Genomic DNA, 26,326 nt, shown 5'->3' on the forward strand with positions numbered 1-26,326 from the left:
TACATGAACTATTGTGAGCCTGTGTATCTGGCCTGGATGGCCCAATTAGATATGCCTCCCTGGGTAGAAAGCACACCCCAGAAGGCCACATGCCTAGGCTACTGGTAGCAAATTTGACATATCAAATATGTGAAATTGATAATATTTCCTGTCATATTGCAGTGGAAGATGTGATGAGACGCTGGCGCAGCATCCGCGACCAATACAGGCGGGAACGTCAGCAGCGGTCCAGGAGTGGTGATGCGGGCCACATAAAGAGGAAATACATCTATTATGACCTCCTCTCCTTCCTCGCCTCTATTCTGGATCTGAGACCGTAAGTAGATACCTCACACCACATTACACAGATACTTTACAGGGCCAAAAATATTGATTTATTTTTGGCTCTGTTCTATTTCATAACAGAACTCAGTCCAACCTTACGGAGAGAGGAACTGGCTCAGATACAGAGCCCATCATTGATCCTGTAGGGGATGAGGTGGCTGGCCCATCTTCTCCCCCTACAAGAAGCAAGGGTGAAGAATCCTCTCAGGAAAACCCATTGCCTGCTCCACAAACCCCACCACCAGGACCACATCCACAACCAGGACCGTCTGCTGCTGCACCATCAGCCATACAGGAGGAGCAGGGCAACATGAGCAGCAGCCCAACTGCCCAGATCCAGGGCTCCCCACAGCCTGCTGGACCATCCCGGCGAGGAAAAAGAAGGCGCCATATCCCTGCCCAAGATACCCGTACCAATGTGGACACAGGGGTCCTCAACTATCTGTCTAGAGTCAATAATGATGATGGCGAGGAGGCATACTCACGCAGCCTGGCCCTTTATCTTTGTGCCCTTTCCCGTGAGGTGAGGCTCCGTATTCGAGGATGTTTTCAGATCCTGCTTGATGCAAGCACACACCCCAATCCCCCATATGAGATATTTGAATATCAGGAGAGGTGGCAGCTTTCACCAAGAAATCTAATGCGCCTTAGACCACCCACACACATGCTTGCTCAAGCAGGCTCTGAGGATCCTCAAATACGTGGGCCTACACCTCACCCCCTTCCTCCCCCTACCCAACCTTTACAACAGCAGCCACATATGTCTGGCTCTAGCCAACCTCACCAATATGGCCACTTTTTCCCACCCAGTGTTGGAGGCTGGTCCCAACCTGGTTGGGGACGACATGGCTATATTGGTGGGTATGAGGCACGGGCCTACCCGACCCAACAAGATGCCCCTGTTCAGTATCACTCTGGGCAGTACCACGCCCAATCCCAGGAGGCAGTACACTACCCACATCATGGGCAACAGTATGCCCCCACACAGGGCGATGGGCAAGTTGGGCAAAGTAGCCAGCAGCAAACACAGGCTGGTCTTCCGCCTTCTCCCCCCCAACGTACCAACATTTATAATGTTTCCATTATGTTAGTGCCTCATGTTATTTTTGGTGTTTTCTATGTGTGAAAATTTTATTGTGACACAATGTTCACATCTGCAAAAAGGCCAATTTGGGCCATTGCCACATTTCTGATATGGCAAGAATATGTTTTGCTTTAAAAAAAAAAAAAAAAAGGCAAAAGTAAACATTTGTCTACTACATTTTACGTCTCTGTCTCAATTCTAACAAACCGTGTCAGCATAATAACTTACGCTTACCAATGCAATTCAACAGTCATAGAATCAGAAGGGGAAGAAATATATATATTTAGCCACACATAAACCAAAATATTATAACATAGACACAGCATGCTCTTGCCAAGAAGTTTCCCCCTCAGGTGACAAAGTAATTTCTGAAAATATAACGCACTTTGAGGCCAGAGAGCGGTCTACGTTGAGGGTTGATAGGTGGTCTCGCCCTACGCACATTGTCCAACCCATGCACAACACCAGCAGAGGAGGAATAATAATCATGTATCCTTGTGAAGTTATGAAGAACCACACAGGCTTTAACTACTTCATTAACATTTTGTTCGCTCAGCTGAATGGCAGACTGGAGTACCCGCCATTTTGCACAAAGAATGCCAAAGGAACACTCCACCAGTCGCCGAGCATGTGATAGGCGCAAGTTAAAAATTCTGCGCCGGTGGTCAAGGTTGCGCCGGGGATATGGCCTCATGACATTGCGCGTTAACTGAAACGACTCATCTGCCACAAGGACATAAGGGACAGATTCTTGAGTGGAGCCTGGTAGCTGGCGTGGTGGTGGTAGATCCAACTGGTTGGTGCATAGCCGCCGAGCCATAATGGAAGTATTGAAGACTCTAGAGTCTCCAGTCCTTCCATAGGCCCCAATGTCAACAATTATAAACTTGTATTGAGGGTCGGCCAGAGCCAACAATACAACAGAAAAGTATTGTTTATAATTGAAGAATTGGGAGCCAGAGTTCGGCGGCTTACGCACCCGGATATGTTTGCCATCAAGGGCCCCAATACAATTAGGAAACTGGCATTCCTCCTCAAAGTCCCTTGATGTCCTCAACCAGTCTTCCATCCTGGGCTCGGGCATGACGAGCTGATGTAGTCTTGACCATATTTCACTACATGTCGACCTCACTATGCCAGAAATGGTAGATCTTCCAATCAGAAACTCATGGTGGAGGGCGGCATAAGACAGGCCAGTGGACAGGAAGCTGAAGAACAACAGAAAAGGAACATTTTATAATGCACAAATTAACAAAAGACCAGGTACATACATACCAAACTTGTTAGGATTTCAGATCTACTAACACACACATATTTGGTTGCACAATGACTAAGTGATATTCAGTACATATTACACATAACATTCTGGTCTGTAAGTTTCAACATATCTGGAATAAAATGAGGGCATTAAAATTAGTCCATGAAGCAATAAATACATACTTTGGGCAACACATCATGAACATAGAGAATGTGGTTGTGTAGTACATACCGTAATGTGAGTAGAAGTCGCTCCTCTGCAGATATAGCTTTGCGCATCCTTGTGTCCTGAAAGGTTATCCCAGGGCGCACTGTCTCCAAGAGTCGATCATATGTTGCAAGGCTCATGCAACAGTATTATTAGAATTTTACAGGATGCTCCCGCATTGAAGAATAGAGGCTGTGAAAATGACCTCTTGTGAGTCGTTGCCTCAAAAGTGGATGGACCCACATGCGTCTCCTCCTCCTTCGCGGATCCACTATCACTGGGTATGGTTGGCCAAAGCGCCGTGACAAAAGCCAGTTGAAGAGAACCTGCTCAGTTGTGTTGAAACTCAGACTGTCTGCCATGTTGCACATACAACACCAACACACCTAGTGAAGGCAAGGTCACAAATGGACAGAATAGAGGCAGCCACCTGTTCCTGAGGCAATAAATAGGGTGCAGGCTAATGATTTAAATAGTTAGCAAGCCTCCAAACCGTTAAATGTCCATTTTGCAAGGCTGCGAGAAAATCTCGCCATACGGATTCCATACGGATGCTGACATGCGCAAAATACGCAACCACACCTTGCTTACGGATGACATACGGAGCACTATTTAGGGGTCATTCATCCGTATTACGCATGTAAACTACGGACCGTATTTTGCGTCGGTTACTGCGACCCCGGCCTCAGTGTCGGACTGGGGTGTTAAAGGCCACCAGTAACAAAGACTTTGGGGCCCACTTTTCACCTGCATACAAATATTACACGACCCTGGTTCACAAATTTACCTATAGCTCTATATAATAATAAATTGGGCAGTTTAGTTAATGAATGATGAGATGCTGCTTTTTTTCTGTACAGAGTGAATTAAGTGAATTATGCCAAGTACTGCCCATACAGTGGGGTTGGGGGGTCCAGATTTGCACAGGGGCCCACCGGGGGATTCCCCTATGGGCCAGTCTGAGCTTGTTTACACTCATCGAAATAACCCCCTATTACAAAGACGTGTAATATAAAATTCATAATCCAAATAGGGAAGTAGTGTCAATACTATCAGCAAGTAGTGGTCAAATGTACTAAAATATTATGTACTTTTTCCCCACAAAATATATATTAAAAACGGACACAAACAGTGAAAAGTAGAAAAATGGGTTCAGGCAACACAGACCAGAATAATATATATATATATACACAATGTACTAGGATGTGTTTCCTTTATTTTTTTTAGCAGTGTATATATATATATACATATATATATACATACACATATATATATATATATATATATATATATATAGGTCCTTAAAAATGACTGCTCCCTGCCTTAATATCTGCTCACATCCTTCCATCTCTATACATCACTCCCTGCGCTACACACAAACCACAGGAGCCCTCACAGAGAGCAGCTTCTCACTGCTGAGCTCCGCCTCCTGATGCAACATGACCTCATCGCAGGTCCTGCAGTCACTGGTGTCCTCTCCGCAGACCACCGTCACGTGGTTATCATCACTGACACGTGACGGTGACGTCACCACAGGTCCTGCCGGCACGATTATTGCGCAGCAGCTGCATAAGAGGCCGTGGTCGGGGTATGTATTATATACTGTCTCAGTGCATCCCATCATTAGTCATGGCTGTCAGTCTTCCAGCTGAAGCTGCTGACATATGCCGGACACAGCAGGAGTAGGCAAAGGAGGGAATGATTCTTACAATGCTTTGTCTGCTCCTCATAGGTAGTAATGGCACTGGCTGCATTCTCCCCTCCAAAAGCACAAACCTAACACTGAAAAGGGATGAAAGGGATTGGTTTAGTTTAAGGCTTTGTACGCATTTGAGTTTCTGTGCATTTTTTTTGTTGAGCGTTCCCAAAAACCTGAAAGTTGCTCTAACTAAAAAGCTGCAAAAAAAAAAAAGTTTCAGGGAAAAAATTCTTGAAAAACTCCTGAAAACTCCCCAAATAAGGAGCATTTTGGATGTGAATGGCGCTGAACTGCAGTGCCAGCCACAGCCCATGGCTAAACATGGTACTTTTATATAATAAAAAAAAAAATGTATTATGTTTATTCTATTTGTGAAGTTTTGCATTTTTTTTTTTTAAATGTTGAAACGAAAAATATAATCGCTTGCATCACCCCCTTTTCCCAAATTAAAAGTATTAAAGATATTTTAATCTCTTTGCAATACAAAGAAATCAAAGCATCCACAAAGTGTACCCCAAATGATACAGGGTGTCGTAGCTCTAATGTCGGCGCCCGCGCAGTGATGACGTACATTGATCTCTCAATATCGTCAGGAGCTCACTGTGCAGGTGCTGCCCCTGCTGATAACACAAACATGGGCAGTGATGGCGCCTGGGCAGGGAAGACAGGCCACTGAGAATAGCGGGACCTAGCAATCTATTATCAAAGGCCAGCGGTGGGCGGCAAAGTACAGCACAGCTGGTGAGTTACATCCCTGCCCCAATGCGCTGCACAGTAAAACTTCACAAATATGCCCCCAACAAAATTCTGCTAGAAAGTTACGAATGTAAATGGCATTAAAGGGGGTTGTACACTCATACCTTTAGTTACGGGTGAATATTCTGGTGATAGGCACTTTGTAAAGCCTGAAAATGCGTTAGCACGCTTCACTGAGGTTCTACTGTAACCTCTGCTTAGAGGACTGATAAATGCAAGCATCTCATATCTGATATATATGTATGTTATGAACCTCTACAAATTGGATAAGCCTTTTTAGGACAACAAACTGACCACATTCAGATGATTTAGGCAACATGTCATAGAGAAGAAGGAGCTTTATATTGATCTATAGGTATGTGGGAAAAGATTCACTATAACTTTTTTTTTTTTAATTCTTGGACGTCCTGGTCATTCTGGGCTTAACAGTCATGGGGGTGGTACTAACCAGTGATTGACAGCCTTTCCTGAACAGGTGTGCATATAAAGATTGCTGTCAATCACTGATATTAGTGCAGGCCCACCAGCCACAACAAGGCAACATGCCTCTCCTGGGCCAAAAACCTACTAATGTAAGGGGCAGGTAGGGTCCAGTGCTAATGAAAAACAGCATTAGGCTGATGGGAGGAACCCAGGCAAATATAGAGGCAGTCACCACCTCCTAACAGCATGTAGCAAGTGTGAACAGGTGAAAGCGGCCATGACTGTATTATATACAGCTCTGGCAAAAAATTAAGAGACCACCACATCAAATCTCCGTCATGGGCAGCCCATTCTCCAGACCTGAACCCCATTGAAAACCTCTGGAATGTAATCAAGAAAATGATGGATAGTCACAAGCCATCAAACTAAGAAGAACTGATTACATATTTTTGCGTCAGAAGCAGTGTGAAAGACTGGTGGACAGCATGCCAAGACGCATGAAAGCTGGGATTAAAAATCATGGTTATTCCACAAAATATTGATTTCAGAACTCTTCCTGAGTTAAAACATTAGTATTGTTGTTTCTAAATGACTATGAACTTGTTTTCTTTGCATTATTTGAGGTCTGAAAGGACTGGTTTTTTTTTATTTTGACCATTTCTCCTTTTCAGAAAAAAAAATACAAAATTTATTGCTTGGAAATTTGGAGACATGTTGTCAGAAGTTTGTAGACTAAAAGAACAATTTACATTTTATTAAAAAATATATCTATAAAGAGAAAAATCAGACGAACTGAACATTTGAAAGTGGTCTCGTAATTTTTGCCAGAGCTGTATAAACTAAATATTACAGCAGCGCACTGAATGCTCTTAAGGGCCTTTTACACATAGCGATATCGCTAAAGCGTCACCAATTTTCTGACGCAACAGCGATATCGCTAGCGATCTCGCTACATGTGACACGTACCTCCGACCGGCTCTCCCATCTGGATATTGCTGATCGCACTCGAACGTCCTGGGCCATTTTCTCCTCGTTGGAGTCCCGCTGGCGCCGAATGGCGATGCATGGACGCAAGCAAAAGTCGTCATCAAAGCTGCCATGTGACCGGGAGGAGCGACCGCCGAGCATTGCTGGATCGTTGCTGCGGCGCTGGTGAGATCTGCCTGTTTGGCAGCTCACTAGCGACCATTTAGCGATGCACCAGTGATCCTGACCAGGTCGTATCGTTGTCGGGATTGCTGGTGCATCTCTAAATGTAACGGGAGCCTTAGATATATGCAAACATTGAATCTGTAAAGCTTAAGCTGCATGCTCAACATATATGTGTATATAAATATTTATTGAGCTTTTTCTGCTGTATAAAGTAATGTTGTCAGATCTGACTGCACGCTCAACATATGACGAGTTCTAAAGACACCTTATGCTCGCCGCTGTCGGTTCTGTTACATGAGGCATGCAGCCAATCAGAGGCCATTATTAAAGGGCCTCTTCATTCTCACTTCCTTTAGATGTAACTCACAACTGGAAGGAGTGAGAACCGCTGCTTGTCTCTGACTTAATAATAACAAATTTTATTTCTATAGCGCCGACATATTCCGCAGCACTTTACATTTCAGAGGGGATTTGTACAGACAATAGATATTACAGCATAACAATAATCACATAGATTATAACAAATACCAAGAGGAATGAGGGCCCTGCTCCCAAGCTTACAGTCTATGAGGAAAAAAGGGGAGACACTAAAGGTGGGTGGTAACAATTGCCCTGATTGTATGGACCAGCCATAATGTTAAGTGTGTAACAGTACAGACACAGAGGGCTAATGGATGCATAAAGCATGTGGGAACATGATGCGGGGAACCTAGTTATGGTAAAACTTTTGGCTGTGCCACACAGGGATGGATTAGGTTAATGTGTTGAGGTGATAGGCCAGTCTGAATAAATGCGTTTTCAGGGCACGCTTAAAATTGTGGGGATTGAGGACTACTCGTATTGACCTGGGAAGTGCATTCCAAAGAATTGGCGCAACACGTGTATAGTCTTGGAGACGGGAGTGGGAGGTTCTGACTATTGAGGATGCTAACCTCAGGTCATCAGCAGAACGGAGAGCGCGGGTAGGATGGTATACTGAAACAAGGGAGGAGATGTAGGGTGGTGCTGAGCCATGAAGAGCTTTGTGGGTGAGGGTAATAAGTTTGTACCGGATTCTGGAGTGGATGGGTAGCCTGTGTAATGACTGGCACAAGGTAGAGGCATCGTTGTAACGATTGGCGAGGAATATGAACCTGGCAGCAGCATTCAAGACAGATTGGGGGGGGAGAGTTTGGTAAGAGGGAGACCGATTAGAAGGGAGTTATAATAGTCGAGACGAGAATGAATAAGAGAAACAGTCAGAGTTTTTGCGGAGTCAAAAGTAAGAAAAGATCGAATTCTAGAATTGTTTTTGAGGTGCAGATAACAAGAGCGAGCCAGTGATCGTATGTGGGGGACAAAGGAAAGCTCGGAGTCAAGTATGACCTCAAGACAGCAGGCATGTTGCTGGGGAGTAATAGTGGAACCACACACGGAAATGGCAATGTCGGGTATAGGTACATTAGTAGCGGGAGGAAACACAAGGAGTTCAGTCTTTGACAGGTTCAGTTTCAGATATAGTGAGGACATGATGTTAGACACAGCGTTTAGACAATCGCCGGTGTTTTCTAGAAAGGCTGGCGTGATGTCAGGAGAAGAAGCGTATAATTGGGTGTCATCAACATAGAGATGGTACTGGAAACCAAATCTACTGATTGTTTGACCAATAGGGGCAGTATACAAAGAGAAGAGGAGGGGGCCTAGGACTGATCCTTGAGGAACCCCAACAGTAAGGGGAAGGTGAGAGGAGGAGGAGCCAGCAAAAGATACAGTAAAGGAGCGGTCAGAGATAGGAGGAGAACCAGGAGAGAACGGTGTCCTTGAGGCCAATGGAACGGAGCATAGTGAGGAGGAGCTGATGATCCACAGTGTCGAATGCTGCAGAGAGATCCAAGAGAATTAGCATGGAGTAATGACCATTTGATTTAGCTGTTAGTAGATCATTACAGACTTTAGTGAGGGCAGTTTCAGTAGAGTGTAAAGAGCGGAAACCGGATTGGAGAGGGTCGAGAAGAGAGTTATCAAAGAGATAGCGGATAAGACGGGAGTGGACCAGGCGTTCCAGGAGTTTAGAGATGAAGGGAAGATTAGAGACAGGTCTATAGTTAGCGGCACAGTTTTGGTCGAGGGATGGTTTTTTAAGTAGTGGATGTATGACGGCATGCTTAAATGAGGAGGGAAAGATACCAGAAGAGAGAGAGAGGTAAAATATTTTAGTTAGGTGAGGGGAGACAGCAGGGGAAAAGGGCCGGAGTAGATGTGACGGAAATGGGTCACTGGTGCAAGTGGTTGGGCGAGAAGATGCAAGGAGCCTGGTTACTTCTTCTTCTGTGACTGGTTCAAACTCAGAGAGTGAGCTAGATGCAGTGGGGGAGGGAGGACAGTGCATGGTATGAGATGATTGGGAGATAATTTCCTGTTGGATATGATAAATTTTTTCTTTGAAGTAATTGGCCAGATCGTCAGCTCGAAGCTCCGTGGTTGGGGCCTGTACTCTTGGGTTGAGTAGAGAATGAAAAGTGTCAAAGAGACGTTTAGGGTTAATGGACAGTGAGGTGATGAGGGTGTTGAAATAGGTTTGTTTGGAGAGGTGAAGGGCAGTGTTGTATGTTCGAAGCATAAACTTATAATGGATGAAATCTTCGGGTAGGCTGACTTTCTACGAATGTCCGTTTTGTCTGAAGGTAGTAAGAGTAGAGTGACTGCTGATTGGCTGCAGGACTCGTGTGACATAAGGTCACCGCAAGCCCCAGGAAACCCGCCGCTCGAATGGCACCAGCATCGGAGGTGAGTATAAGGTGTTTTTACTCTACATAAAACAATATTGGAATGATGAAGGAGCTGTCCGAGTAGTGGATACTTTCTTTAGTGTATTCTCTGGCATATTTTCCCTGTGTACGCATTGTGCTAAGTGCACAACTGTAATGTCTATTTTACAGTAAAGATTTTATGTTTAAGATGACTTTTTTTTTGCTTATGTGATATACAGATGATTTAAAGGAGATTCCTCCTAGTCCACATTAGTTGAATAATAAAGGATCTGGTGAAGATGACCGCTTCAAAAGCAGGCCCCATTTGAACTTTCCTTTGGAAACCCTCACCTCTATTTATTTTGCTACTATAGGTGCTTCAGTCTTGACTTGTTATATGCATACTATTCTATATAATTGGTGGATCCCTCAGTTGAGCCTACACTGTGAACCTCATTTACTTTTTGTCATTGTGTATTTTTAACTTTACTGATTGATTCTTTGCAATTTTTGCAATTTAAAATTCTATATTTTTAACACAAAATATTTAATTTTAATTATTTGGGAGTTGTGACTTCCTATTTGTGTAGGTTGTATATTAATGAGAGTCCTCCCTCATTTGTTATGAATATGGTCCAGGTATTTTTTCTCTTTAAATGTATCCTTGTATGTTTCCAGATAGACATATCAAAATAATCTCCCTAGCCTACAGGCATAGCGACTCAAAGGTTTATCAAGAAACAGAGAACCAAGAATCCATAACGCTATGGAATCAAATTGGCAATAAGGTGCAAGTGAAGTCACTTATATGCAGAAATCATTTGCATGAATTCATAAATGCTGATAAACATAGACCACCGTTATAACACAATCTAATAGAAACCAGCTTATATCTCCTATGTGCATAGTCATCAATTGCATAAGTAAGTTTAGTGCTAGTTAGCATTAACAATGACAACGCACAGTTATCAATTGGATAAGTGCGTTTGGTATTAGTTTGCATAAGTCATAGCAACAAAGAAGTGTTAGTTTCATATTTAAAGTCCCCAACACACGTTTCGCATGTGTAGCTTCCTCAGGGGACGTTTAAGTGTATGGAGCGTGACATCAAGGAATTGTTGAGGAATGTGTGTCAGGTAATAATTCTTTTAGTTAGGGGAAATCTGATTATACTACATTTTTTCTTTACTAATAAAAGATGAAGTTTAAACCCTTTCCGACATCGGGCGTACATTTATGCTTATGTCGGACTTTCTCCCTTTGATGTGGACTCCGGCGATGAGCCCACATCTTTCCCGGCACATATCAGCTTTTCTGAACAGCTGACATGTGCCCAGAACAGCCATGAGTGGAATCCACCCGTGGCTATTAATCCATTAAATGCCGCTGTCAAACTCTGACAGTGGCATTTAACGAGCGCTTCCAGCCATCGGGACGGAAATCACGTGATCGCAGGTCACCGATAGGTTGGCATGACAATCAGAGGTCTCCTGGAGACATCTATGATTGTCACTGCCAGATTGCTATGAGCGCCGCCTGATGGTTGGCGCTCATAGCAAGTGAGTAATTCTGCTACATACAGGTGATCTGATCATCGCCTCTATGTAGCACTGGTGATCGGGTTATGGCAGCTTCTAGTCTCCCATGGAGGCTATTGAAGCCTACCAAAAGTAAAAAAAATGTTTTTAAAAGTATAAAAAAAATAAAAGTTCAAGTCACCCCCCTTTCGCCCCATTCAAAATAAAACCATCAAAAAATAAGAAAAATCAAACCTACATATATTTGGTATCGCTGCGTTCAGAATCGCCCAATCTATCAATATAAAAAAGGACTGACCTGATTGCTAAACAGTGTAGCGAGGAAAAAAGTCAAAACGCCAGAATTACATTATTTTGGTCGCCACGATCAAAAGATCGTATTTTCACCAAAATGGTATCATTAAAAACGTCAGCTCGGCATGCAAAAAATAAGCCCTCACCCCACCCGAGATCACGAAAAATGGAGATGCTGTGGGCATCGGAAAATGGCGCCTTTTTTTTTTATAACAAAGTTTGGAATTTTTTTTCACCACTTAGATAAAAGAGAACCTAGACATGTTTGGTGTCTATGAACTCGTAATGACCTGGAGAAACATAATGGTAGGTCAACTGTAGCATTTAGTGAATATGGTGAAAAACAAAACAAAAAACAAGTGTGGGATTGCACTTTTTTTGCAGTTTCACCAAACTTCGATTTTTTTTTCCCGTTTTACAATATACGATCTGGTAAAACCAATGGTGTCACTGAAAAGTACAACTCGTCCCGCAAAAAAACAAGCCCTCACATGGCCATATTGACCGAAAAAAAGTTATGGCTCTGGGAAGAAGGGGAGCTAAAAACGAAAACGCAAAAAAACTCCGGTCATGACGATTAAAAATGTCTTAAGTGATATTTATTTATGTCTCTCATTACACAGGATTGCAAAAAAAGACATTTAGTGGGTGTGTGGATCCAGCAGTCATTCTCATGTGTCAGCAAGATGTATCATTACAGAAACTCAGTTTTTCTTACTAAAACTTAAGTGAAACCATGGACTGAAGATCCTGGACTTTGCCAACAAGATCATTGATCTTCTCACCGGAGAGGTGAGCGCTGCTGGGAATACTGGGGCATTATACAGTAACACAAGGGATGATGTGTCTGGATGATGACTGTATCATTGTGTGTCAGGTTCCTATAAGGTGTCAGGATGTCACTGTCCATTTCTCCATGGAGGAGTGGGAGTATATAGAAGGACACAAGGATCTCTACAAGGACGTCGTTATGGAAAACTACCAGTCCCACACACCACAGGGTAAGGAGATAAATTTCTGTTAAGAGTCTATTCTATCTCCAACATGCTAGCTGATATCATTGTAGGTTTGTGGCTAGCGCTGGAAACCGAACAATTATATGCCTGTTTCATTCACTGGACAAGGATAACCAAGGCAGGAACCTGGCTTTTGGAAGTCAACCCTGGCTGAAGACATGCAAGCAAAAATTAAAAAAGGAGAAAGTTGTTTCTGATTGTTCTGCTGACTGTATTTGCTGATTTTCAAACACCATATTGTATACGCTAAGGCCTGATTGTGTCTGATTAGAAAAAATAACCCCAAAATTACTGGTGATACTTGTTCATCCTGAGGATTTGAAATGCTGTATATTAAACCCCTAAAACCCATACCCCAATGATGTCACTTTATGAGGTTATAACTCTGGAACGCTTCAACATATCCTAGTGATCCTGAGATTGCTTTTTTTTGTGACATGTTGTACTTCATGTTAAAGGGAAGGTGCCATCAAAAAAAATTTTTTCCAGCAATTGAAAAAATGTAAAGAATTAATGTTTAAATTTTCTTAAAAAATATTATCCTTTGTTTATAATTTAGTAAAATATTAAAAATAATTCTAAAAGTTTTGGTATTTCCACTTTTAAACACTAGGGGAAGCAGCTACTGAAATTTGACAAAAACCTAGTGTACAACTAGCTTATATTACTGCCCTGCAGTAAATATGGGCTGAGTCTGCTGACATGGGTGTGATGTCACTCCTCTCCTACCCTTCTGGATGTTTGCTAAGGGATAAGAGAGGGTGAGATTTAGGAACACAATGAGCAGCCATTTTGTTGGTGACTGCAAAGTTATACTGACAAGTAGACAGTCACTGGCAGGCAGCAAGTATTCTGGGAGATATATGGTGGAGGAAGCAGGGTGACAGCAGCACAGACTATTGCAGGAGTGCAGTGTGCTGGTCTATAGGGGGCACCCTGTTCGGTGCGCGGAGCAGGCAGGGATTGTACATAGAGCACTGTGTTTTATACACCGTTTGCTTGTCTCCTCGACAAATCCAGGAAACGTTTCTGCTGATTGATGGCCTGTTCTAATCCAGACTTTGCATGCAAAGACCCCATTCCCCTCCTCAGATCCTGTCTTCTCCATCCTGTCCTGGCGATGTGTGAAAGCGACGTGACAGGCGCAGTCCGGGGTGACGCTGGGAAGCAGGCTGGAGGGAAATGTAGCCATATAGAAATGATAAAAATGAGACCCTTCTCTTCAGCTGCCTCACCAGCCCTCCCCTGACAGCACCTAACTGGAGGTGATGCTGCCCCCTCTATTACCCCAGATCCATGTGCAGATGCGCAGCCAGAACCACCCTAGAATGGGTCCCCTTTCTGCATATAATACTTCCATAGTGTTCACACATAATACCACCATATAGATCACACACAATACAGCCATAGTGTTCACACATAATACCGCCATAGTGTTCACACATAATACCGCGAGAACACATAATAACGCCACAGTGTTCTCACATAATACTGCCATATAGATCACAAAAATGTAAGAGTTAGTATGAAAAATTAAGGTCAAATATCAAATGTGCTATCCAGGAGCCTTACATCAGCTTAATGTCAGATATAAAATATAACCTTTATTAAACCTTTAACTAAAACAAGACAACCACACAGTAAAACAACCAGCTGTGCCACCTACCATGGCCCTAAATAGGAGCCCTCTTGTTGAACTACCTGACAGCGGAGGTTGGCACCCTAAACACAATCGAGATTGGCGCCCCCCGCTCCACGGCAGCTGAATTCTGAATTTCCTATATACCCCTGGATAAGTGCAACATACGGTCACTCAGTTATCCAGGAAAGGAGCTTTATAGAGGTTGCTAAGATAGAGGTAGTTCGGTAGGCAACAAGAAGAAAAAGTGTAAAAAGAGTGCTAGTGACACACACAGAGTACCCCTTTATCTTCTTACTGTTATCAATCTATATATATTTTTTCTGTCGCATTTGTTAAAATTATATTGCTGGCATGAATTATGTCTTCCATATTATTGCATTGCTGTGCTGCTCTTATTAAGGCTCATTAGAGATATCAGGGATTCCAAGGAACAGCCGTCGTGGAGCGGAGGCGCCATTGTACAGATGCGCCAATTTTGGGGCGGCTGCGGGCTGGTATTTGTAGCCAGGGGGGCCAATATCCATGGCCCCTTCCTAGGCTATGAATATCAGCCCTCAGCTGTCTGCATAGCCTTTCTGGCTATAAAATATAGGGGGACCCCACATCATTTTTTAGGGGGGTCCCCCTATTTTAATAGCCAGTAAAGGCTATGCAGACCGCTGCGGGCTGATATTCATAGCCTGGGAAGATCCATGGGTATTAACCCCTTCCCAGGCTACAAATATTGGCCCCTGGCTGTCGGTTTTCCTCCTCTGGTGCAGAAAATTTCCATTAGGTTTAGGGTTGGGGTTAGGGTTGGAACTAAAGTTAGGGTTGGGGCTAAAGTTAGGTTTAGGGTTGGGGCTAAAGTTAGGATTAGGGTTAGGGGTGTGTTAGGGTTATGTTTGTGGTTATGGTTCTGGTTACTGTTTGGAATAAGGTTAGGGGTGTGTTGGGGTTAGGGTTGAAGTTAGGATTGGGGTGTTTCCACTGTTTAGGCACATCAGGGGCTCTCCAAACGCGACATGCGTCTGATCTAATTTCCGAAGAAAAAAAAAAAGGGATAGTCGGCTCACCTATGTATGGGCTTTTTCTTATCTGTTCCTGCACAGATGAAGGTTGAAAAGCCAGTTCAGCAATGAGGAAGAAAAAGATGATGAATCCAGTAGGAACAATAAATGAAAAATTTATTCCTCCCTATATAAAATATTATCCTTTATGGTAAACCACGTAAAAAAAATTTTAAATTACAGCATTGTGCACATATGGCAGCTTTTTACCCACGCGTTTCGACAAATGTCTTAATCATGGCTCTGAAATTTTTTGTGAAAAAAAGTTAAATGTTTATTTTTTTTAAACATTCCAAAAATTCCTGTGAAGCACCTGAAGGGATAATAAACTTCTTAAATGTGGTTTTGAGCACCTTCAGGGGTGCAATCTTTAGAATGGTGTCACTTTTCGGTATTTTCTATCATATAGACCCCTCAAAGTGACTTCAAATGTGATGTGGTCCCTAAATAAAAAAATGGTGTTGTAAAAATGAGAAATCGCTGGTCAACTTTTAACCCTTACAACTTCCTAACAAAAAAAATTTGGGTTCCAAAATTGTGCTGATGTAAAGTAAACATGTGGGAAATGTTATTTATTATCTACTAGCTGATGAGCCCGGCGTTGCCTGGGCATAGTAACCAACTGTGGTTAGTTATAACAAATTATAATGATTATATTGCACATAAAAACCTTGCATCTAATCCTATCCTGTGTGATACTGTCTGCTGAGCCATGTAGCTAATCCTATTCTGTGTGATACTGTCTGCTGAGCCGTGTATCTAATACTATTCTGTGTGATACTGTGTGCTGAGCCGTGTATCTAATACTATTCTGTGTGATACTGTGTGCTGAGCTGCGTATCTAATCCTATCCTGTGTGATACTGTCTGCTGAGCCGTGTATCTATTCCCATCCTGTGTGATACTGACTGATGAACTGTGTATCTAATCCTATCTTGCAGGGCTGTGGAGTCGGTAAGCCACAGTTGCGACTCCGACTCCGACATTTTATCAGGCTCCGACTCCGACTCCGGCTCCGACTCCTTCATAAATGGCCAATTCATAACAACAAATTTACTGTTGTAAAATATTAAACATCGTGCTTATTCAGTTTCTCACCATCATATAAGTAATCAGACCACTTAGAGCAAAAACTACAAGTAAATATGCAATAAACACTTTTATGCAGTTAATAAGAAGAAATCTATAAATTTGTCCTCAGAAAAAGTATTGCCTCTGTCAGATCCTCCTTCATGGATGCCCTCAAATCTGATCTAATTATTTTGAGAGCAGAGAACAACCTCTCTACACTAACTTGTGTTGGTGGCAAAGCAGTAACCACTCGGGCAACATCTCTGACAATGTCAGGATACAGAGGAATCGCTTGTTGCACTGTTATTTTTGATGAACGGTCAAATTTCTCAATTTCTTTTAGTGCACATGAAAAATTCTGCTGAAATGTACTGGCTGTGTTCCTTGATGGGGATGACTCTTCTTCTATGCGGGAACGCTTTGCACGGTCCTTGTGATCCAAATATTTTTCGAAATTAAATTCTTCATCAGTTGATGATGAGGGTGAAGATGTGGCAGGACGACCAAATTCTTCTTGTTCCTCCTGACTGTTCTGCAACCCTTTCATCCTTACTGCTATTTCAAACAGAGCTTCTTTTCCTTTACTTAGCTGTTGATCATCTAGAAGAATCCGATGCATTGGGTCTACATAAACAGCTGCCAAAAGAATGTTATTTTGTAATAGTAGCTCCTCTCCGTTTCATTGATGTAGCAATGCCACTTGCAATTAACCCTCCTCTTTGGGACAGGCGAAACATCAGGTTCTTCCACTCCTTTAAGAAAATACCTGGAGTTAAGTCCTCTGCTTGTAATTTTTTAGTCACTGTAAATGGGTGCTCTAGCAATTTTTCCAGCTCAGTCACCTGATTCCACTGACTTTCATTTAGCGTCAGTTGAGTGTTAGCCATGTCTACAAGAAAGGTTTTCAGTTCAACCAAGCGCTGAATCATTAAGTAAGTACTGCCCCATCGTGTGGCTTGATCAATAATTGCCCCTTTTCCAGCACGTCTCTTCAAAATTGAGTCAACTTTAGGGGTTCTGGCAACAGTAGCCAATTTTCTCACCTTGCTTCACTCAGGCGTGCCCTGTTGCTGGGAGACGTGCTAGGCGCCAGCCGTCCCCACCGCAGTGTCACTTCCTGCTGGAGCAGTGGGGGTGGAGGCATGGTCTCTCTCCCACAGTGCAGATGCAGCCAATTTGGCTGTGATTGGTTCCCCACATCCATGTGACCTTGGACAACCAGGTATTTGACTGGGCAATGTCATCAGTTAAGCCACGCCCCCTGAGGAAGCGGTTTTACCGCGAAATGCGCATTGGGGTTTCTCCTGGATGTCAGCATTCCCTTGTGACTGTCTAATGGGTATGTTATGATTTTATAACCTTTCAACCGGGCAGATGTGCAATATTGTCTCTCTTTTGACTGATCCTCTTACATTATTGGGAGTGTTATAGCACTCCTTTCATTACGACTGTTATCATGTATTAGAGTGACTCTTTTTGTTCTCTGCACACATGTGTTTTGCCCTGGTTTTAGTGTACAATGCCAGCTATTCTATTTACCCATTGTAGTCATTAGTCATTGCTGCACAGGATTTTTGTTTGCATCTGGCTATCTCTTGACACTTGTCTGTTTACTATACATTCTTAATCCTTTTATTCATTGTCCTGTTCCCCATTGTTGCCTCAATAATAGAGCTACTTTGTTTGTAGCTCTGGACTCATTGTCCTTTTTTTTTCTCTCTTAGTTTTTTGAGTTGTCCTACTATCTACATTTCTGGGGTCTAATGTGCACTGGCACAGCATGAATTAACTATTATGTATTTTAAGGGTATTTTCTTTGCTCTAATTTTCTCACCTTGCCAATCAGTGCAGCAGCATGTCCTTCTTGCAGACTGTCTCTTATAGCCAGCTGTAGCGTATGCACAACACAGCGCATGTGATGAATGAAAGAACATATTGACACAGTTTCAACAAGATCATCTAATCATGTTGCTGTTCATCTGAAGCAACTTCAGTTTGCTCCTCAGTTACAATACTGTGTTCCTCTATTTCAAACATTTCTGTGTCTGTGGACCCAGAATGTTCTTCTAGCTGCTGGTCACCATCATTACTCTCATTCATTAGCTTAATAGTACTCCCGGGTGCTTGACCTCGTAGCAAGACGAATGTAGTTTCCAAGAGAAAAAGGTCGCACTCTGCGGGATAATGATGAATGTTTATTGACACTGAATTACATGTCACGTCGGAGATGTGAAGGAGAGTGTGTCAAATGGCTGACTACGGCCGTTTCACGCTACTCGAGCGTTTCCACGGGACCCGTTCATTCATCATTATCCCGCAGAGTGCGACCTTTTTCTCTTGGAAACTGTTTTTTAAATGTATCTACTGTCATTGTCACAGTAACTTTGTCACTGACAAAATATCTTGCAACTGATGGCTGCAAAGTTCTCTGCTCCTTTGTTTGGCTGGAAGAGCTGGGCACTGGTTCACTGGTTTGGATGCAGTCTTTCTCATCCACTGCTTTCAGTACTTCTGGATGAAAGCGCTGTAAATGTCTCTTTAGATTAGAAGCTCTGGTAGGAGCATTTTTATCTTTGCCTGAATATGCACTCATCTTGGCTTCACAGCATTTGTTTTCGTCTGGATCATTTGTCATACACTGACAGACATAATGTTTTCTATCTTGAGTGATGGTGAAATGTTCAAATACAGCTGATTTAATGTGATGCTTCTTTGACATTCTCAGGTTTTTAATTCTGCATTCACAATCCAAATGACAATTGTTTTTCCTAAAAACAATTGTACAAAATTATTGCCAGGTCGTACAACTGATATAGTGGTCAGTAATACTGTTATTATTCCTCATGTACTCACAGTTAACTGATGCAAAGTTTGTTGAAAGGATAATACTTCTTACAGTCTTCCTCTTCTGAGTAGCAGGCAGCTGTGAGATGCTTGGAAGACGCACACCTAGTATGATCTAGTCTAGAGGAGGAGCTTTACTACTAAGAATTTGCAACACATTTTCACTTTCAGTTTCATACATTGTAAGTAGGGGGGTTGGGGCAGCATGAGGTTAACCAAGTATAAGATTAGATAAGGGCAGTGGAGAACAGTGACACACAAGAAGTAAGAAATGTCTCTATCTCCAGCAGAACTGCTTATCACTGTTGTTTATAGTTTGATAGAACATATATATTTGAGTAACATTTATAAAATTCATATGAAAGTTCAATTATGAAATATTAATACATTTTTTTTAAAGCTGGAGTCGGAGTCGGTGCATTTCTACCGACTCCGACTCCAACCAAAACTAACTCCGACTCCGACTCCACAGCCCTGCTATCTTGTGTGATACTGACTGCTGAGCCGTGTACCTAATCCTATCCTGTGTGATACTGGGCTCCCCCTGCAGTCTGTGTCAGAGGGTGGCCTGTGTTGGCACGGTAATAAATTGTGTTATTTCCAGCTTTACAGAAGGGCGATAACACCATAGAAATGATAAGAATAATAGGCCTCAGTTACCACAACTGTCTACAAAGAAAACTGTTGCTGATAGCAGCCAATCACAGCTCATTTTTCATCTTTTAAACAGCTCTGGGACAGCGTGGCGAGTTTCCAGTGGTGACTTTTGTGTTTCGACTTTTATGTGGCGAGGTTGGTGCATGTGTGGTGAAATGTGTGCTGAGGGTGGTATACGTGTTGAAGCACGTGGTAGTGTGTGGCGCATTTTGTGTGTGTGTTCATATCCCCATGTGTGGCGAGTATCACATGTCAGGGCCCCACCTTAGCAACTGTACGGTATGTTCTCTTTGGCGCCATCGCTCTCATTCTTTACGTTTCCCTTGTTCACATCTGGCAGCTGTCAATTTGCCTCCAACACTTTTCCTTTCACTTTTTCCCCATTATGTAGATAGGGGCAAAATTGTTTGGTGAATTGGAACGCGCAGGGTTAAAATTTTGCCTCACAGCATAGCCTATGACGCTCTCAGGGTCCAGACGTGTGACTGTGCCAAATTTTGTGGCTGTAGCTGCGATGGTGCGGATGCCTATCCTGGACATACATACATACACACACACACACACATCCACATTGAGCTTTATATATTAGATTTTGTGTGACATATTTCTTTGTTTTAAGGGCATGAAAATTCAAAGTTGGAAAATTGTGAAATTTTTGCTAATTTTTGTTTTTTTTTTAACAAATAAATGCAAGTCATATCAAAGAAATTTTACCACTATCATGAAGTACAATATGTCACAAGAAAACAATGTCAGAATCACCGGGATCCATGAAAGCGTTCCAGAGTTATTACCTCATAAAGGGACAGTGGTCAGAATAGTAAAAATTGGCCCGGTCATTAACATGCAAACCACCCTTGGGGGTAGAGGCGTTAATTAAATGAAAAAATAAATTTTTTCCTCGGAAAATGTTGCTTTCGCCCCAAATTTTTCCTTTTCCCAATGGTAACTGGAGACAATGGACCCCAATATATGTTATGTGATTTCTCCCAAGTATAGCGATGCCCCATGTGATGGAAAACTACTGTTTGGCTGCACGGCAGTGCTCAGAAAGGAAGGCGCGATAATTTAATTCTGGAGCTTAATTTTAGCTGGAATAGATTGCGGATGTCATGTAACATTTGAAGAGCCCCTGACATGCCAAAACATCGGACACCCCCACAAGTTACCCCATTTTGGAAACTACACTTCTTGTGGAATGGTGAACACAGTAGAATAAAGAATATGTATATTGAGTCAAATAATATAAATTAAGGTACTATCCCCTTTAAAATAAATTCAAATACTACTGAGAAAAAGTGAATGGCAGACCATTCAGTATCAGGTATAAAAAGTAGTTGGGCCCATATGGATGAATATTAAAATTAGGACTTAAGGCAAAATGTTATTAAAAAACCTTTATTATTATTAATAGGTTTAAATCACACTGTACACATAGAAAAAGGCACCAATAAAACAAATCCAAAAATTATTACATACATATAGTTTGGACCCGCGGTAAAACATTAGTTCATTTAGTCCCAATACAATGTATAGCACACAGGTATGAAATCACAATTATACAGAAATTAGAATGGAGCACTTAAATTTTTTTTTTTAAAATGTGCATATAAAGTGCTAACTAGTATGCAAAACACAAATAACATACCAGAACCTGTATACCATGTGTCATAAGATAATAAATAAAAAATAGTAGCCGGTCAAGAAAACTAATTAAAGTGCAAAAAAATATATATAAACTGAGCAAAAAATGCTGCACCCTACAGGCACAAGTAAAAAAATAATAAATACACACTATAAGTGAAAAAGTGCTGAGTGCAAAGTGACATTCACTTAAAAAATGAGTATAAATTCAGTGCTAACTAGTATGCAAAACACAAATAACATACCAGAACCTGTATATCATTTGTCATAAGATAATAAATAAAAAATAGTAGCCGGTCAAGGAAACTAATTAAAGTGCAAAAAAATATATAAACTGAGCAAAAAATGCTGCACCCTACAGGCACAAGTAAAAAAATAATAAATACTGAGTGCAAAGTGACATTCACTTCAAAAATGAGTATAAAATCTGTTGTGAGTTTATTTTCCCCTTCACCATTGAGGTCTGATGAACTCCCTCTTCTGGTGAAGGAAGGTAGTGGGGCTGATTACCAAGCACCTGAGCTGGATGATGATGACTGGGTGACGGGAATTGCTGACTGGATATAAGGCAGCCGACGCCCTTCTGCCTGGCTGGTGATTTTTCTGAGGGATTCTAGGAGACCAGTTTGATTCCTGCTCCTCAAAAGCTAAGTTTTCTGCTCTCCTTTTTGCATTTGTGTTTTGGTTTTGTTTTGCCTTGTTTTTCTGGATTTTTGCCATTCCCTGCTGGGGTGAGCTGAATTCCTTTTTGCTCTGTCTTCAGAAAATACCTGAGTACTGATATAGTCTTTTTGAAGCCTAGCGTCTTCAGGGCTTTTTTCCCTATCAGTCTGTTGGCTCTAGTTTTGATAGGAATTTGGCGGATTGCAGACAGCAGCTTTTCTATCCAGTCCTATTTAGTTAGCTTGGGCCCCATCATTTGCTCAGCCTATCTTCACCGTCATTATATCTTATGGGCTGCCTATTGCTTTGGGGTCTGCTCTGGGGCAGTTTAGATTTCCCTTTCTGTCTTTAGGCTATTTAGTTCTCCGGCTGTGATCGAGGGGTCTAGGGCACCGTAGGAACCCCCCACGGCTACTGCTAGTTGTTGTTGATAGGTTCAGGGGTCTGCAATCCGATAGCTGCCAACTTCTCTGGTTTTCTGGACTTAGCTAGTATTTCTGTTTTTGCCTCCTACGGTGACTCATTCATAACAAAAATCACTCAATTTGATTAAAATTGCACAAGTGCTCTTTGCATAAAAATATCGCAAATTGTGAGTGCCAACATTAAATGGAATGTTACTGTGCACCATGCTTTGAATACTTATGAAGAAATTATGCTATAGCTGTTTTTCCCCTGACGAAGGAAAACTTCCGAAACGTGCGTCAGGCACCACATTCATCGCCATTTGACCCTCTGTTCAGGTAATTATGGCAGGTTCAGTCCCCTCTGACCTGGTCACCTTGTAATCTCTAGGATATCGTGATCTTTATCTGTGTACTGTCTTCCCTTTATATGAATGAGTTGCTATGAACACGAGCAAAATGCACTATAGCACTTTATAACATGCAGGTCAAAAACAGCTATAGCATAAATTCTTCTTAAGTATTCAAAGCATGGTGTTAGGAGTTGGATTTCTCCGTTTACTCAGCAGGGATCCAGATCCTCACATTCTGCACTCTCCTCCTATTTTTCCAATGCAGAGGAGATTGCCCTGCAGCCAGTCTCTCCTGAGGCTAAGTCCTTCTGTCCTCTTTCTAGGCATGCTCATGGGACGATCTCCTATTGGAGATCAGGAGTCATGTGCTCAGGTCCCGCTCCAGTTCTCATTGGTCCATCTCAGAGATCTGGAAGCGTGCAGAAGGTCCCGGCTACTATAAAAGGCGCGCGTGGCTGTTCTGCCATGCGCTAGTATAGACTATACTTGCTATGTGTGAATGGTGACAGATGTATGATTCTGGTGACTGACTCATTTGAAACCCCTTCCCTCTGATATTACGCATGGTGATAGGGAATTAGTTTAGTAGTCAGCGCCAGTCAGTGGCAAGCCTTAAGCCACTCTGCTCACCGCACTGCTACGCTAGCATCTGACATCGTGCTTGCTATCTGGCTTTGTCGTTGACCGGCAGTGTCCTACGCCGCGCTGCAGTTGCAGCCCTTCTTGGCGTTTGCAGCAGCGATGTCGCACACAAAGTAGGTCTAGAGGGACGCAGCTCCCCTGTCTTGGGTCCTGCTCCTGTGACCAGATACCGTGTGTGCATTTACCTGAAGCCTGTGTCTCTTAACAGGTTCAGCGTTTTGTATGTTTTTGTTGCGGCGCCTCTGTGTGTGAACAGAGCCCGCTCTGCACACTCCGGGTGAAGTTGAACCCGTGCGCATCATACCGCCATATTGCTCTATCATTACTCAGCAGCGGTTGTTACACCTACTGCACGGTGGACCCCAAGCGGCGAACGCACTTTATTATTTATTTTTATTTAGTGCGTTCCGCCGTTCCTAACACATGGTGCACAGTAATATTCCATTTAATGTTGGCACTCACAATTTGTGATATTTTTTATGCAAAGAGCACTTGTGCACTTTTAATCAAATTGAGTGAATTTATACTCATTTTTTAAGTGAATGTCACTTTGCAATCAGCACTTTTTCACTTATAGTGTGTATTTATTATTTTTTTTACTTGTGCCTGTAGGGTGCAGCATTTTTTGCTCAGTTTATATATATTTTTTTGCACTTAGTTTTCTTGACCGGCTACTATTTTTTATTTATTATCTTATGACAAATGGTATACAGGTTCTGGTATCTTATTTGTGTTTTGCATACTAGTTAGCACTTAGCACTTTATATGCACATTTTTTCATTTTTTAAAAAAAATTTTAAGTGCTCCATGCTAATTTCTGTATAATTGTGATATCATTCCTGTGTGCTATACATTGTATTGGGACTAAATGAACTAATGTTTTACCGTGGGTCCAAACTATATGTAGGTAATAATTTTTGGATTTGTTTTATTGGTGCCTTTTTCTATGTGTACAGTGTGATTTAAACCTATTAATAATAATAATAATAATAATAATAATAATTATAATAATAAAGGTTTTTTAATAACATTTTGCCTTAAGTCCTAATTTTAATATTCATCCATATGGGCCCAACTACTTTTTATACTTCTTGTGGAATTCATCAAGGGATGTAATGATCATTCAGGTATCTTTCTCTCCTTATTTAAACATGCCATCATAACCCCTTTACTTAAAAAGCCATCCATGGACCAGAACTGCACTGCTAACTACAGACCTGTCTCTAACCTTTCCTTCATCTCTAAACTCCTGGAACGCCTGGTCCACTCCCGTCTAATCCGCTATCTCTCGGATAACTCTCTTCTCGGCCCCTTACAATCTGGTTTCCGCTCTCTATACTCTACTGAAACTGCCCTCACTAAAGTCTCTAATGATCTAGTAACAGCTAAATCGAAAGGTCATTGCTCCCTGCTGATTCTCCTGGATCTCTCTGCCGCATTTGATACTGTGGATCACCAGCTCCTCCTCACTATACTCCGCTCTATAGGCCTCAAGGACACAGCCCTCTCCTGGTTCTCCTCCTACCTCTCTGACCGCTCCTTCACTGTATCTTTTGCCGGCTCCTCTTCCTCTCCTCGTTCCCTTACTATCGGGGTCCCGTCCTAGGCCCCCTCCTCTTCTCTCTATACACTGCCCGTATTGGACAAACAATCAGCAGATTTGGGTTCCAGTATCATCTCTATGCTGATGACACCTAATTATACGCTTCGTCCCCTGACATCACCCCTACCCTAATTCAAAATACCAAGGATTGTCTGTCTGCTGTCTCTAACATCATGTCCTCCCTCTATCTGAAACTAAATCTCCCCAAAACTCAACTTCTTGGGTTTCTCCCCTCTACTAACCTCACTCTAAGTAACATCGAAATAGCCCTGGAGGTTTCACCATTACTCCACAGCAGTATGCCCGCTGTCTTGGGGTCATATTCAACACCGAACTTTCCTTTACTCCCTATATCCGATCACTCACTTGCTCTTGTCACCTGCATCTTAAAAACATCTCCAGAATCTGACCTTTTCTCACCTTTGAAACTGCTAAGACTCTTACTGTCGCTCTTATTCATTCTCGTCTGGACTACTGCAACTCTCTTCTGATCGGTCTCCCTCTTACCAAACTTCCTCCTCTCCAATCCATCTTGAATGCGGCAGCCAGGGTCATATTTCTGTCCAGCCTCTTCACCGATGCCTCCATCTTGTGCCAGTCATTACACTGGCTACCTATTCGCTGCAGGGTCCAGTATAAACTCATCTCTCTCACCCACAAAGCTCTCCACAGTTCTGCACCGCCTTATATCATCTCTTATCGCCCTACACGTGCCCTCCGTTCTACAAATGACCTAAGACTAACATCCCCCGTAATCCGAACCTCGCACCTCCGTCTCCAAAACTTCTCTCATGCTGCGCCAGCTCTCTGAAATGCACTTCTCCAGACAATCAGACTGATACCTAGCCCCGACCTATTCAACCACGCTTTGAAAACCCATCTCTTCAAACAAGCCTACCACATCAACTACTCAGTAAACTAACTTTGCCCTGTTCCCTCGTTCCAAATATTATTCTGAATCTGCACCCTACTATTCATCTGTCTCCACACCCTCCATGCACACGATAACTGCACTTGATACTTGACTATTGCACTTAAGCACACGGGCTGATGACCGGATCATGCAGCTTTTATATGAAAATCTCTATTTATTATAATTGCCAGACCTGAAATAACAAGCACTTTTCACCTACTGTGTCCCCCCCCCCATTTCTTTGTAGATTGTAAGCTTGCGAGCAGGGACTTCACTCCTAATGTCACTGTTTGAATTGTCTTAACTTGTATTGAATTTATTGTCTGTACATGTCCCCGCTTAATTGTAAAGTGCTGCGGAAT

At 42.4% G+C, this 26,326-nt stretch overlaps 1 protein-coding gene across 1 annotated transcript in view; it reads left to right on the top strand.

Moving 5' to 3' along the window:
- The window catches only part of LOC141100157 (uncharacterized), a 111,063-nt gene that overhangs the window by 59,327 nt on the left and 25,410 nt on the right, over window positions 1-26,326 (top strand). Inside the window, exons 11-12 of the mRNA XM_073588435.1 lie at window positions 12,197-12,256; window positions 12,342-12,465. Coding sequence (XP_073444536.1) covers window positions 12,197-12,256; window positions 12,342-12,465 — 184 coding nt within the window. The remainder of the gene's footprint in view (window positions 1-12,196; window positions 12,257-12,341; window positions 12,466-26,326) is intronic.

Source organism: Dendrobates tinctorius, unplaced genomic scaffold (assembly GCF_039654945.1).
Source record: "Dendrobates tinctorius isolate UK_male_01 unplaced genomic scaffold, ASM3965494v1 ptg000103l, whole genome shotgun sequence".
NCBI classification, from domain to species: Eukaryota; Metazoa; Chordata; class Amphibia; order Anura; family Dendrobatidae; genus Dendrobates; species Dendrobates tinctorius.